At 48.0% G+C, this 15,108-nt stretch overlaps 5 protein-coding genes across 5 annotated transcripts; 2 read left to right on the plus strand and 3 right to left on the minus strand.

The window, feature by feature from the left end:
- Positions 1-67: 67 nt before the first annotated feature.
- BO87DRAFT_358743 (GPI ethanolamine phosphate transferase 3) lies at positions 68-2,895 on the plus strand (the record flags this gene model as incomplete). Its single annotated transcript, XM_025621484.1, has 2 exons — positions 68-135; positions 198-2,895. 2 exons carry the CDS (start codon positions 68-70, stop codon positions 2,893-2,895), a joined length of 2,766 nt encoding a protein of 921 aa, XP_025480127.1.
- On the minus strand, positions 2,856-3,684 carry BO87DRAFT_376521 (uncharacterized protein). The gene is made up of 4 exons (XM_025623318.1): positions 3,614-3,684; positions 3,184-3,539; positions 3,067-3,105; positions 2,856-3,014 (listed from the first exon to the last, which is right to left on the minus strand). The coding sequence occupies exons 2-4, from the start codon at positions 3,337-3,339 to the stop codon at positions 2,991-2,993; spliced, it is 219 nt and encodes a 72-aa protein (XP_025480128.1). The 5' UTR covers positions 3,340-3,539; positions 3,614-3,684; the 3' UTR covers positions 2,856-2,990.
- BO87DRAFT_52844 (uncharacterized protein) lies at positions 3,422-4,044 on the minus strand. Its single transcript, XM_025629356.1, has 2 exons — positions 3,614-4,044; positions 3,422-3,539 (listed from the first exon to the last, which is right to left on the minus strand). Exons 1-2 carry the CDS (start codon positions 3,881-3,883, stop codon positions 3,504-3,506), a joined length of 306 nt encoding a protein of 101 aa, XP_025480129.1. The 5' UTR covers positions 3,884-4,044; the 3' UTR covers positions 3,422-3,503.
- A 4,607-nt stretch (positions 4,045-8,651) lies between these two features.
- BO87DRAFT_307745 (putative C2H2 finger domain protein) lies at positions 8,652-9,686 on the minus strand (the record flags this gene model as incomplete). The annotated part of the gene is made up of 4 exons (XM_025619407.1): positions 8,652-9,180; positions 9,230-9,309; positions 9,357-9,548; positions 9,633-9,686. 4 exons carry the CDS (start codon positions 9,684-9,686, stop codon positions 8,652-8,654), a joined length of 855 nt encoding a protein of 284 aa, XP_025480130.1.
- Positions 9,687-12,629: 2,943 nt separating this feature from the next.
- BO87DRAFT_52944 (uncharacterized protein) lies at positions 12,630-13,400 on the plus strand. Its single transcript, XM_025629357.1, has one exon. The coding sequence runs from the start codon at positions 12,695-12,697 to the stop codon at positions 13,079-13,081; it is 387 nt and encodes a 128-aa protein (XP_025480131.1). The 5' UTR covers positions 12,630-12,694; the 3' UTR covers positions 13,082-13,400.
- The last annotated feature ends 1,708 nt before the right edge of the window (positions 13,401-15,108 follow it).

The raw sequence follows: 15,108 nt of genomic DNA on the forward strand, positions 1-15,108 counted from the left end.
TCGATAGACAATACGACAGATAGTATAGTCTGATTGATATGTACTGCAGCATCTATACCAGCACAGCATGGGCCCATCAATTAACACCACTACCACCAGCAGATGGCATCTCCCTCTCTTCTTCCTCTACATTCTGTATGTATACTACCCCACCATCCCTACACCCCCAGCTCAATTGACTAACTAACAACATCCAGCCTCCTCCACACTACAGGCCTATACCTCTTCACCAAAGGCTTCCTCCTCACACGCCAAACCCTCGACTTGAAAAGCAATTGCTCCCATCCTCCCATTCCCATCACCACCATCAACACCACTACTACAACCTGCTGGACGCCCCCCACCTTCACCAAAGCCATCCTCCTCCTCATCGACGCCCTCCGCTACGACTTCACCATTCCCACCACCAACAACAAAACATACCATAACGCCCTCACCACCCTCCACACCACAGCCCTCACCACTCCCCACAATGCCCTCCTCTACCCCTTCATCGCCGACCCACCCACCACCACCCTCCAGCGCCTGAAAGCCCTCACAACAGGCACTCTACCCACGTTTATCGAAGCAGGGTCCAACTTCGCTGGCTCAGCAGTCACAGAAGATAACCTGATATCGCAACTCCACGACGCAGGGAAACGTCTCGTCCTGTTGGGCGATGATACCTGGATGAAACTTTTCCCGGGATACTTTGACCCCACCCTGTCACGGCCGTATGAATCGTTCCTAGTGGAGGATTTACATACGGTTGATGATGGGGTGTATGAGCATTTGGTGCCTTTGCTCAAGGGTAAAGATAAGGAGAAGTGGGACGTGATCATCGCCCATTTCCTGGGTGTTGATCACGTCGGACATCGGTTTGGGCCGGGGCATGAGCGCATGAGGGAGAAGTTGGTTCAGATGGATGGGGTTATAAGGGAAGTTATGGAGAGTGTGGATGATGAGACGTTGTTGGTTGTTATGGGGGATCATGGGATGGATGAGAATGGGAATCATGGGGGTGAGACCGGGGATGAGGTACGGGCTGCGTTGTGGTTGTATTCGAGTAGGGAGGTTTGGGGGGTTGTTGATGGTGATGATGGTGGTGATGGAGTTACTGGTGTTGTGGGGAGAGATATCCCGCAGGTTGACTTTGTGAGCACGTTGGCGTTGTTGATGGGTGTGCCGGTGCCATTTAGTAACTTGGGACGGCCGATTGAGGAGGCGTTTGCTGGGAGGGAGGGGAGGGATTGGAGACGCTTGGTGGAGGTTAATGCGTTGGTTGGGGCGCAGATTCAGAGGTTTACGATCGAGTATGAGAGGTATGGATGGGATGGATGGTTTGATGGTGAGGTGAATTTTGGGGATGAGGAGGCTTTGAGGGAGTATTATCAGAGGTTGAGGGGATATCAAGGGTGGATGCTAGAGGGGTATAAGCGTATGTGGGCTCAGTTTGATCCGCTGAAGATGGTTGAGGGGTTGGTGGTTCTGTTGCTGAGTGTGGTGGTCTTGATATGTTCCCAGGTGAATGGGAGGTCTGGCTTGAGGAAATGGTCTGGGATGGTAGTGGGGATCCTGATGGGGATGGTTGCTGCGGCAAGTCATGTTGCTTTGGCTGACTTTGCTCAGGGTTCCCTCACGGATGGAGTGATTCTGCGCGCTGCTTTGGGCAGTGTTGTGTGGAATATGTGGCAAACTGGTTTGAGTGTCGTGCGCAGGTGCCTTCCGGGGGGAGTTTGGAGCTGGCAGGCTGTGATATTCACTCTACTGCTCGGCATCGGATTTGCTTCGAATTCCTATACCATCTGGGAGGACCGAGTGGTTTTGGTCTTTCTCTCGACATTCGGGCTATGCACTCTTGGCGCGTCAAACCATGCAAAAGGTGTACGTGAAGCGTCTTGCTCGGTGATATTCATGCTTCTGAGTCGGGTCGTCTCGCTCAGTCGGGCTTGTCGCGAAGAGCAACTGCCATTCTGCAAAACGTCATTCTATCGCCTGGAGAGCAGCTCGGTTTGGCAGCTATCGAGCCCGGTCATTACCGCCGTAGCTGTGTTTTACATTACTCGACTCGCTCTGCGAGACCACTCGGCTGGAAATTCGTTCTGGTTCAGACTCGGCATACCAAGTGCGCTGCTGCTCACCACCGTCTTTAATGCACTAGAAACAGCAAGTAACAATGGCTGGCTGGCGGACCTTCTCACAGATGACACCTCCAAAACTCTGCGCATGACTGTTGCACGAATGGTGCTAGCCATTGTCTTTATCGGGTTAGCAACTGCGTTTACAACCACTCCAAGACATCGGCCACTCGAACGTCCACTCATCTTCACGACAGCAATGCTCCTTACAGGCATTCTCTCAAGTACCCCAACAGGCGGGCTGTCCTTGGCAATCCTCTACTATCAACTCATCAGCCTCTGGCGTCTCAACCCCAGCAACAGCTCCATCAAACCCACCATCGCAGCGCTCCTTGGGACATTACACTTCTTCAGCACTGGTCATAACGCCACCTTATCCAGCATCCAATGGAAATCAGCCTACATTCCATTCCGAGATACACAGTATCCATGGTCACCACTACTGGTGATCATCAATACATTCGCCGCGCCAATCGTGGCAGCATGCGCCGTGCCTCTTCTCCACCCGGGAGATAAGCAGAGCCAAGCACACTTCCTGGCCATTCATTGCACTATATACACTGTCTGGGCTGTTTTCGCGGCATTGTGGGCGTGTATCCTCCGCCGTCATCTGATGCTCTTTGCCATATTCTGTCCGAGATTCTTGATGGCTGGTGGGCTATTGGCCATTATTGACGTTCTTGCTCTGGTTAATTCGGTACTACTGACTACTGAGTCTGGCTTACGCGTGGAAGAAAGTGACATAAGACAGCTCGATTTAGTTAAAGAAGGACAATAGCTTGCGTTGACGTCAACGGAACGAGCACAATATCAAATCAATCATTCTCTCTTGAGACTACCCGACGATCAATCAGGTGTGTATGGGGCAAGTCACTAGCAGTAGTGAGCCCGACAAGCCTACATGTTGTTAGAAGGTTTGTTACTGAGACGATAAAGAAGTTAGAGTTACCCGGTAGCAGCGTTCACCTCCGTGGTGACGGTTGCAGTTCTATACTTGGTTAGCTAACCTATCTTATGTAGACCTTCTAGTCGAAGGAGATAGAAAGATAAAGAAAAGGAGACACACATCCATGCACTGTCTATATCCTGGCCGACAGCGCTGCGCATCAGCCAGACCAGGGTCCTCAGACACTGCAGCGTCGACATCATTGTCTGCCTCTGCAGCCGGAGCAGCAATAGCCAGGGCGGCGAAGAAGAGGGTAAGAGGGATGGTGAAACGCATTTTGTCACTGCTTCGTTGAATTGTTATGCTTGAGGAAAGTGGTAGTGATGCTGATGTCGATACCCAAGGGGACAGGAGATCTAGGTGCTTTTATGCTCGAGATTCAGGTCTCGAGTTGTCTTTGTCCTTGATGGATACATTCCGATGTGGTACAGGATATACTTCTATTGTCCAGATAAGTTGGCAGCTGAGCATCTAGACTTCGAGATGAGGCCGGTATATGGTTAGTATGAGTGATGAGGGCTTGGTTGTGAGAGGAGAGTTGTAAGCTTACTTTCTCTACTTTTTTCTTTTGGTGATTGACCCGCTCATGGTATGCGTTGAGATTGAGATTGAACTGATATATACATACATATACTATAGAAATTAATGCACGACAAGTACAGCAGCAGTATATATACACTGCCCTACGAACGAACCTACAAGAGATCCTCAGAGCAAGATACCCCAGACCGTTCAACGCTTCCACTTCAGCCTCGGCCTCGGAACAACACTCACACAAGGTAACACAGCCAGGTACTGAATACGACTCTTCCATGATCATGAGGAGCTTACCCCGTGGCGTGGGATTGCCATGGCGTGTAGAGGGGGTTGTGGAACAGTAAGCTATCTATGTGTCTGTCGGATTGTGCTGCGCCGGTGAACCGATGGCATGCAGTTGGTAGTTATGCTGCGTCTATAGGTATAGGATGGATAAGTATGCACATATACAATATGTTATGGAATAGCTACTACAGGGATGTGTATAGCTGCTCGATACCGAGAAGAGATGAATTCCGAGTGATCAGGTGAGTTGATCATGAGACCAGCTGAACATAATGATATTAATTCGAAACACTATGTGTATTGGATTGATTGACACTGACATCGACATCCTAGTACTTAGCTGACTGCTACCCTTATACCTCTACTCACAAGTATCCCTACCCTGCCACTACCCAGTAGAATCGACCTAGAATCTGATAGGTAGACATACTCCCTCACACAACCATCTGAAACACACCATCATCCCCTTAGTAGACAGCAGTACACTGACAACGAATTACGGAGTACTTCCCAAATATGAGCACCCACGGGTAAAAGAAAAGAAAAGATACAGCACACCCCACACCCATGTCAACCAACACTAGCTACTTAGTTAGTAGTCTACCCCATGCAAGCACTCACATGCAAGGTACTTTTGTCCCCATGTCCAGTGGGAGTTCAACCCAACATATGACACTGATTGATCGATTGATGGCGTGGTATCTTATAATGATCCAGTATTATATGACAATCAATCAATCAAACTATGAATTAATTGTGTAGACTGAAGTAGGTATAAGGTATAAGTATTGTATGGTCGCTACGTGTACAATCTATCTATATCCTTGTTGATTGTGCTGCGCTACTCTGGGATTGGTTGGTTCGTGTATTAGGCCGGATGGATGTGTTTGAGTGGTGGTGGTGGCCTTGCCTCAATTTTTGTCTGTCTATCTGTCTGTCTGTCTGTCGGTGGGTGAGTGAGTGGGTGGGTGGGTACTATGGGGTGACTGATAACTTTGGAGGAGGCTGTGTGGTATATGCCAGTATGCTGGTACTTTTGATGAATGTATGAGGCTTTTATGAATGGTATTCTTATTCTACTTTCTTTCTTTCCATATGATTTTAGGGTATATTTTTGTATTCTACCACATCATATACTTTACTTGTCAGGTATAAATTTTTATCCACTACCACCACCACAACCCAACCCAATCCATAAGCAATGATGGTAGTGGTGGTGGTGGCTTGATTGCTTATGCCAGCCGTGTGAGTGGTATGGTGTGCCACCACCACCACCACCACCACCACCACCACCACCAGCATATGAACGATCCGATATTTCCCCGACAAGCTGCTACTACTTACTACTTACTTACTATCTTCCTGTTTGATCAACATCATGATTGGTAGATCGATAAGGAAAAGCAACCCCATCACATCATCATCACATCTACTTGGATTCCTTTCGCATTGTTTTTACTTTCTTGGGCTGTCATCATCATCATCCCACAGATAAGTCAGTAAGTAGTGATAAGTAGTATCTATTTAAATGTATATTACCATACATACATACATAATATACTTTACAAATACAAGTAATGGGTAATATACCACGTATGTTATATTACATGTATGTAAGTATGTATCAACCATCTCATCTCATCTCATCTCATCCATGTCATCCATGTCATTTCCATCTCTAAGCGAAGTGCAGTGCAGTGCAGCATGATATCACCAAAGCAAAACAAACTAAACCTAGACTTACTACCTATCCAGACTATCTTTATCTTTTCCAATGTTGAAGTAGAATAGTTAGGTAAGTCATACCCTACTGTTACACTCACTCACTAGTTACTAAGTATACTATACTAGTATAGTATTAGTAACCAGATAGGCGACGGATTGACGATCACAACAAAGAATGAGTTAAGTTCCGTCGGCAATCAGACTTATTTTGGGAAATGAGTTGAGTTGACACTTAAGTAGTTAGCATAGTAGTGTCTGAGTATCTGACTGAACTAGCTAACTCTAGACTTTGGATTTGGATTTCCGATTGTTCGATTAAGTGCTAGTAGCTAAGGAAGGATTGTGGAGCCGGCAGTCGTAAGACAATATACTATATCTACTTTAGCTTACTACATACAATCAATATGTTACTACTTACGGAGAAAGTGAGAAATACTACTCAAACAGTTGAAACTCATAGCATAGAAGTAGTTATTCTTGGATCCAATTATCCTCAGTCATGTCAATTCTAATCCACAACAAACTGCCTACTAACTAACTACTTGGATAAACTACGGAGTAATTAAATAAAACCACAAGGCAACCCCCGCAGCCTTTCTTTCCATCCTCATCTTTCCCCACAGCCCATCCATCTAGACTCTCCTCTCTCCCCGTCAAGTCCTGTTGCTCATCATCCCAACACGAGATCCATCATCTCACCCAGATGACTACACGCAGGAATAGACCGAAGTGGATTTCCAAGTTTAACTAATTAAAACTAAACAAAAGAGACGGTCGATCACAGCCCGTCTGTCCATCCATCTATCTATGTCAGACTCAGACCAGACCGAAACTTCTTCCCTGTCACACGGAAATGATATCCATATTGACTGTGATTCATTCATTCCTACTTTCTGCAGCAATTCCAACTTCCAACTTCCAAGTTTTCTAAACTACTAGACAGCCTGGAGGTAGATAGTAAATAACTAAACGGGGACTAAATCCAATCAGGTACAAACATTCCGTCCATACAAACGGCATCGAACCAAAAATGGATGATTCCTTAGCTTGAAGTTCGAACTTCATTCACAATCAATCTCTACTATCATCATCGTATATCTCCTCCTTGAACCTTCTCCACTCAATCCATTCCATTCCCATTCTGTCCATTCGTTTGGCGCTTACTCCCGACCGACCGACCGGTCGGTCAATCGCCGCGTTCTCCATTTCTGTCTCCATCGCCATCCCCATCCCCATTCCCATACCTATGCTAACCTAACCTAACCTACCCTAACCAAACCCAGTTATTGATCATATCCAGAACCTAACTAACTAACTAGCCAACTAACCAACTAACTAAATAATAGATCTAGTCTAGTCTAGTCTAGTCTAGTCTAATACAGTACATACTTCCGCCCCCCGGGCTAGATTACTTACTAGTAGTCTAGTTTAGTGCCAGTCACACTACACAACAACAAACACCAAAGACACAAAAAAACCAGTTTTTCTGTCTTCTCCTGTTCCACACCTCCCTACTACTACTAAGTACTACCGAGTCTCGGATACTTTATCCCCGAGAATATGATTGATTCAATTAACTAACTTAACTTAACCACTAAACTTACCCTTTGTTTCTTTCGGGTCGGAGAGCTCCGTCCGGTTCTGCCCGTTGGACGGGTATCATATTCTATCATATCTTACCGATCGGATCCGCTTTCTTTCTTTCTTTCCTATTGCTGCTGTCAATCTGTCTATTCTGTATGGAATCAGATACCACAACCATGAAAAATAAAAGTTTGGTGGACGCGTAAGTATATATAGCCGAGAAAAACACAAAACCAAAAGATATCACAGCCATTCCTTTTCGTGTGGTAAGAAAAATAATATCCAAACTTGGCGCATGCATGTATGTACAGTCGATCGAAAAGCGACCAAACGCAGGTGCCAGGTCATCGAATCAATCATAGTCTGTTGTTTTTCTCTCTCTTCCTTCTCTCATAATACACGCACTACGGTAGACTTAGACTAAGACTATCTCATTCGGGCTATGGTGTGTGTGTGTGGTCGTTCGGCCCACTTGCACCTTACCAAAAAGCTCCCTGTCTAGCCGCACCCCCTCCTTCCTCTCTCCCTCCATCCTCTTCGTGACTCGTGTATTCCTTCCCACCCCCCCCCCCCCCCCAAACCAAACCATATGGGCGGCTGGATGGGGTCGATCAGGCGCTACGACAGTCGTGGGTTAACTAGATAGACTTCAACCCCATGACTGGTTGGTCTTTGCTGCTGCAAGCGCCATCGACGTGTGGAGCCTCTTCCCTTCCTTCCTTCCCTTCTTTCCATCCCCCAACCGTTTCAGCCGTCGATCCTTGGCTGACGTTGGTTTGGTAAGTTGGTACGGGTCTTAAGGAAGCTCCTGACAGGCTAGTAGCTTCCTAGAACAATGGCCCGACAACAATGGGCGCCCCCATGTGTCCCTTTTTCCCCTCCGAGCCGAGCCAAGCCAAGCAACCACTACTTACTTCCTCGGTCCATAGCATCCTTGTCAGCACGGCTTTGTTTCTCTGGTAGGTGCTGATCGACGGCCTACGTCGCGCGCGCCGTCAGCGTCACTGGAAAAGAGTACTCCGAAGGGGGGAAGGCATTATTAAAAGCTTCGGAAATAAAGTACATACACCCATGTTCTGTATCCGTGCCTGTCAGCTCGCAGCTGCCCAGCACGTCATTCAGACCCAAAGCGAACGTATAGGCTATGCTGGTATAGAAAAGCAAATTGCATCATTTGCCAAGGTATCAAGAATATGACAAAAATAAAACCTCTTCGCAGCCTTTTGACAGAGGAGGGACGCAACTTAACCAAAGAAAACATCATAGTCCGCAAATATCACAAAAGGCGTTATGCCGTAGATGAAGAAAATAAAGAAATAGCAGCGGATGAGGCGTCTGACTAAATTAAGGACTCGTAAATGACAGTCATGATAGGGCATCACTCAAAGCACAAACGCATTGTAACTCCTAGTCTGAAACACTCGCTGTCGAATCATGCAAAGGCACTCGTGGGCTCATTAGCCAACACCCAGGAAGCCCCAGTCCGTTCCCTCGGGCTGGTTCAGGATGCGGGTCGGCGGCTTGTAGTCACTGTGAGTGCTGGTCACCATCAGCGGTGGGCCTTCCGCTGTGGGTAGGGTATGGTATGGTTGCTGGAACTCCGGTGGCAGATATCCCTGACGGCCAGGATCGTATCGTTGCTGCTGCTGCTGCTGTTGCTGCACAAGCTGCATGTAGTGTTGCTGAGCACGCTGTACGTCAACCGGTGACGTGACAGGGATGTGCTGAGTCACGATTGGTGGCTGTTCTTGTATGGGCACCGGCGTTATGTGTAGGCTCTGGTGGGGATAAAACTCATGAGTCGGCGTCGGGGTATGAGGGTAGTAGGGTTGCTGGGCTAAGAGGTACTGTTCATTCGGCACAGGAACGGCGACTGGTCCTTGATATGAGTGCTCGGAAACCGCATCTTCCGAGGGCAGTCGGGTCATGGATCCTGGAGGGTGGGAGCGGTGTTGGTGCTTGGTCAAGGTCGTTTTGCGGCAGAAGCTTCACGTTGTTAGAAAGACATTAGCACGAGAACCAGGCCAATGCTTACGCTCGTTCGCACGTTGGCTCTTGGCAGATATACGGCCTTTTCCCTGTATGGATCCTTCGGTGACGAGCAAGACTCGATGACTGTGGTGGTTAGCAGATAAAAAAAGTGGTGAGCTAGTTGTACATACATCACTAAAAGCCTTGTGGCATCCTCTGTGGTCACAGACATGAGGCTTCTCTCCGGTATGCGTTCGTGAATGCACTGTCAGTGCACTCCGTTGGATGAAGCTTTTGTTGCAGTCTTTGACCGTACAATGATACGGTCGCTCATTGGTGTGTATCCGATAGTGCCTGCACAGATCTGATTTGCGATTGAAGGACTACTGCTATTAGCACGGAAACTATAACGCCTTCAAGCAAGCGATAGAGTGGAAAGTGAAAAGCGACACTGGGTAGATTCATACCTTATTACAATGCTCCCAGGTGCAGTTAAAATCTCGTCCACCACCAGGTGCCATGGTGAGGAAATGCAAGTGCAGAATCAAAAGCTATTGAAAGGTGAGTCGCAAGAAGGATAGCGGGGAGTGGGCCGGCTAGCGATAGGAACACAGGGAGCAAACAACGGATTCCAGGAAGATAAGAAGAGATGCAAATAAAGGAAAACAAATCTGAAAAGAAGCAGCAAGTGATAACAAGAACAAAAAGTTTTGCAATAACGTATGAGCAGACAAACACGACAAGAAATCGTACAGGCGACAGAGGGGGGGAGGGAGAAAACGGTTGGAAGTATGGCCCGTAGTAGTAAGAATAGCTATGGTGGAGGGAAAATAGGAGAGCGGGTGGGAGGGGAAAAGAAAGAAGAGGGAAGGAGGTCTGGACAAGCGGAGGGAACAGGAATGTCACTGCAAATTAAGTCCGACGGCATGCAGCCTCGACAGTAATCATTGGAGGTCTGGACAGGCAGGTCGATTGGCAGCCAAGTCGCAGGACCGAATGATGGATCAAATGGGGAAGCGCAGTAGTGAAGGTGGATGGACGGAGGTGAGGCTGGCCCTGGAGGTCCAGCATAGCCGACAGGCAGGTATTCCAGACGTACCTAGCAATGGATCTAATAATAATAATATTCAAAATGATGATCAAGGACGAACACGCAGTGCAAAAGAAGAAATCAACAAGTGACGCGATAACGGAGAGGCGAAAGAGGGAGAGATGTAGAAGAGAAAGTGCAAAGCACGATCCCAACGGATTTCTCAGATGTAGTTCAGTAGTAATAATACTGGTCGGTCCGGGCGAGGTTGCAACGTTTCTGTGATACAAGAGGCAGACAGACACAGACAGCTGCTGTCTGCGGGTCTCAGGCGGTTCTCCTTCCAGGTACGCAAGCCAGACCCCAAGTCAAGGGATGATGATGGCTGTTGGAGGAGGAGAAAATGAACTAAAATAAAATAAAAAAAAACAGGTTGAAGATGGGGGAGAGAAAAAGACGAGAAAGTCAAGAACACCTGCTCCAGATGGGGCAGATGGAAAAGAAATACTCGACGAGCCAGATGAGGAGGATTAGTTTACTGCACGAAGAGAGGAAAGAAAAAAAGAGCTAGCTGACTGGCCGATGGGATGGAAGCTCTTGTTCGTTTTTATTTTCCTCGTTTTGCCTCTCCGGCTCTCGTGAGCAGGCCGTGTAATTTTTATAACGCCGCATCGTTCTGGCTCTACCTAGTAGGTACCTAGCAGCTACTACGGGCTGCTAAGCTCCTTCACTACTGTCCAGCGGTAATCAAATAATAAATTGGAACCTCCTCTTGGTCTCCTCCAGCCGGTGGAGCTCCCCTCTGGCCAGTAACCCGGCCGGGCTAGCTTGAGACTTGGCCACTTTTTTTTTTTTCCTGTACCCCTACCCCTACCCCGGAAAGATCGGGTTATACTATGTTGAAGTATTTCCTTCGGACCACTTGTGGGATTTCTTTCACCAGACCGAAATGGACACAAATGGAAATCAGAATACTACTAAATACAAATAAGAAAATAAGAAAAGAAAAATCCCACACCCAATGCAAAAGTGGAGGTGAACGACGAAGAAGAAAAAGAAGAAATCCAAAGTCAACGTTTTTATTTTTATTTCTATTTTCTTTTTTGTTAAACATTTCTTACCCCATCGTTACTGAACATGGATTTACCATGTTTACCTACTATAATCTACCCTGGAGGTCAGGAGGGAAACACTCGGTATCAAACGAGGTATCCAAGTACTGGGTACATAAACATACTTACATACATACGGGCACCAAGCAGTGGCACTTAAATTAGGAATCTCTTTTAGACTGACTGACAGGCCAAGGCTATCTGGGTCCCGCTTGTCGATTCGATGTTCTGGAGGGAAAGAGAGAGGGGAGGGGGGGAGAAAGAGTGGAAGTTTGGAGCTAGCAACCCCCAGACAAAGTTACCCAAGACCCAAGGTTTCCCATCCTACTGAACCGTCTTCCGGTCAAGATGGCTTGGGGGAAGAGGGGAACACCGATCCCCACCCTGTCCGCTTGTGCCTTAGAACGCTGAAAGGTTAGGACATAGACTCGGCCAATCATCGGCGACCGAGAGAGAGCCTGGCCTTGGAAGAAATCTACTAGTCTAAACATGGTCTAGTTGCCTGCATCCTGGCTGCAAAACCTCGACGGACCGCTAGTATCGCCTACTGTATCGGGATTGTATCGACCATCTTTCGCGGGTCAAAATTACTGACAGGTACCTTGACACGTACGTCCCTGGTGCCTTCCTTTTAGGTACTTCCACTAGGTAAGGGTAATCAGTGGTGGTAAGTAGTTGCCCGTCCATGTTTTCAAATTACTTTTTCTTCTAATTAACTCACCCCAAGTCGATGGTGCTGGAAGAGGAGACGGTAGTCCACCACATAACATTCTGGATAGAACCACGACCGAAGACAATTGCACGGCGCTCCAAAGGAGTCAGAGCTGAGGCGGATCACAGCATGGTCACGCCAATACAACAAGCAGTGTCTACGTATGGGATATTCTGTACGACAGTGAAAAGGGAGGTAGGAGTAGGTATGTGTAAGATGGAAGGTCTGATTAGGTCGTGGGCTAACCGATGAAACTAACTTACTACTTCGTACCTACCCAAAATGATCATAATCTATTCCTACTCTCGTACTGACTCCAATTATGCCTATTACTATGTACATTGTCGTTACTTATTTATATTTTTGTTTTTCTATTTTATTCATTTAGTTCTTATTTTCATTGATTTATTTATTTTTCTCGCCAAGGTGCTGGGAAAGGAAATCCCGTCAATCCTTGTACCAAGGTAGTAGGAGCCATGCCCTCCAAACAATTGTTGCTGGAATTAAGTTCCTGACTGCCCCTTCTTGACCCCCAGACTGATCATGATGTCGGTCGTCCAGCGAAAAAAAAAAAAAAAAAAAAAAAAAAAAAAAAAAAAAAAAAAAAAGCATCAACGGAGGGAAGAGACGGAAAGGGAATAAAAGAAAGAGAAGAAAAAAAGTATTGAAAGCCAAATGGGACAAAGAACAATGTCAGACCAGCCGGCCGACCAGGCAGCACAGATCGGAAATTATCAGCAAGGGATACCAGCGATGCAACAACCGAAAAGTGTGGCTTTTCCGTTCTGGGCCGGCAGGCATCATGCTGAAACTGGCCCAGAGCAGCAGCTATCCCCAGGGTCTGCTATCGGCCTCACTCCAAACCACAATCGTCCTACTCACCTTACCTACTTAGGCAGTAGGTCTCCCACTGGCAGTGGCCATGATACCTTCATCCGTTGCTATTGGACGTACTTCTGGGCTATCTTTCTTGGGAGAAACAACGAGGACAACGCCCCCAACGCCACGATATTCTCGGTGGCTCTACGATGCGGCTATTCTACCGATTCGATTGCTGGATGACAGCCAGCCGTAAACTCAAAGGGAGCGATTCATCAAGCCTCTATCAGCTGTTTTGAGTGATATTGACGCCTCTGTTCACTCCACGTGGCGGCTTCAAGAAATTCATCTGGATCGCGGTCTGTAATGCTCCATCAGTGATGGGTCCCCGACAAGGGACCAGCGGGATTCACTCGTCGTCCCGTTCCCCCTCCTTCCGCCCGTCCACGGCAATATTAATTATTAATATGATACCATGGCAGTCATGGCCATCGGTGCCAATTAAGCTCATGACGATCAGTTGATTTCTCTAAGGCTGGAGCCAAGAGACTGACGCCAATGTTGTCTGTTCGTCATTGATAGCGAACTACAGGGGCTGCCTACTTTTCCTATTGATTGTAGCCGACTGAACAAGCTCGGGATACACTTCCTCGATAGAATCAGCGGGTGATACATGGATAGATCTTCCATTTACTTTAACCAGGCTCACGGACTGCCGTGAGGCTTTGAACTGTAAGTCGACTAGCACCAGTGGATCTCGAATGGTGGCAGCGGGTCGAACCCATGGAACAGGCAGGCCAAAACAATCGCCGCCCGCTTGTTACCAGCAGAGGCCGTTTAATACGCTTACTTAGACTTTGGCCATTCATGGTTTAGACCCTGGAAGCCCGAGACCCATCGCACTTGAAGAGCGGCTAGATACGTACGACATACACGCGAAGATAGCGATTAACAGTCGATAGTGTCTATAGCACGCACTCGATAGATCATCGTCTGCACACGATAGAGTTTCGTCTGGAAGTCCTTCCAGCAAATCGCGGGCTTTGGTCTGCCCGTCGACTCTTCAATTCCCGTCTATCATCTGGGAGGGTTTTTTCGGGGTTTGCACGACCGGGATCTCCGAATTGTTATGGAGCTTATACCACACTAGGCTATTGAGCCACCACTCTGAGTCAGGCACAATCATTTAGAAGATACGGACACCGCCTATGGCCAGCCCAGTGAATGCCAAGGGGGCCGTTTCGATCGGGAATTGGCTACCAAGAAATGTACGAGGGGGCAGTATTCGACTGGTAGGGTGTGCTTCCGTCGATGCTCGTATTGCTTTTTCCTTTAGTTTTCCTCGTCCGGGCGGCACTTCTTGGTTACAGTTGACTCCCGTAGTGGCGCCATAGGCTTATACTCACTAACATCCGCATCAGTCCATGAGCTAACCCAGCAGGATTATGACTAACTTACTAAACGCGAGTCATCTGAGACTGGGGCAATCCACCAGCAATGACTTGGTCGTCAGCACACAGGGGGGCAGGGGGGCAGGGCAGATAGGCGTACGTGTAAGCAATCGTGTGTAGTTCCCCGCGCCAACAGGAATTTATGCTAACCGATCCGGTGCTGGCGAGGTGAGCCCAAGCCGAGCCATGAAGGGGGGGTTTCTCATCCCGTTATCATCCGCGTTTTTCTGGTCTGATCTGATATGACACTAACTATGAGGCAGACAGCGTGCCAACTAGCGACGGGGGTGATTTTTGCGAGTACCCTGCTCGCTATCACGAGGCCGAGGAATTGAATAGATTACAGATGGGCTGGTAATCTACTTGGCCCCTACATGTACCGGGTACATCCACGCAATGCAACGGACAGGGAGGCCTGACTTTGTGACGGTATCGCCGAATGAGCCGTCGAGAAGATGAGCTAGTGGCGGCACCCCCCATATTCCCGGTATACAGGAAGTAGGGTTATCTACATTATAGTCTGGTGCCACCACAGATACATGACAGCTCCTCCAGGTGTTGACCGGCACCCAGAACCTTAGTGGACAGACCCGTCAATGAAAGCCCAAAGCTGACAGCTGGTCGCATCACTGGCAATGCGGGAGTGACGCCAGGGCTTGCACCATGCTGTAAGTCGCCGATCCTTAAGACCCAAAGGCTGTAGACGGGCTAATGGCGTGACTTGCATGTGGACAAATGGGCGAAAAGATTGAAGAGTCTACTCTAGCACCCGGCCGGGGGAAAATTGGCCAACGGCGAGGGGAAGAGGGGGGGGGGGGG

Source organism: Aspergillus neoniger (genome assembly GCF_003184625.1).
Source record: "Aspergillus neoniger CBS 115656 unplaced genomic scaffold BO87scaffold_15, whole genome shotgun sequence".
Classification (NCBI taxonomy): domain Eukaryota; kingdom Fungi; phylum Ascomycota; class Eurotiomycetes; order Eurotiales; family Aspergillaceae; genus Aspergillus; species Aspergillus neoniger.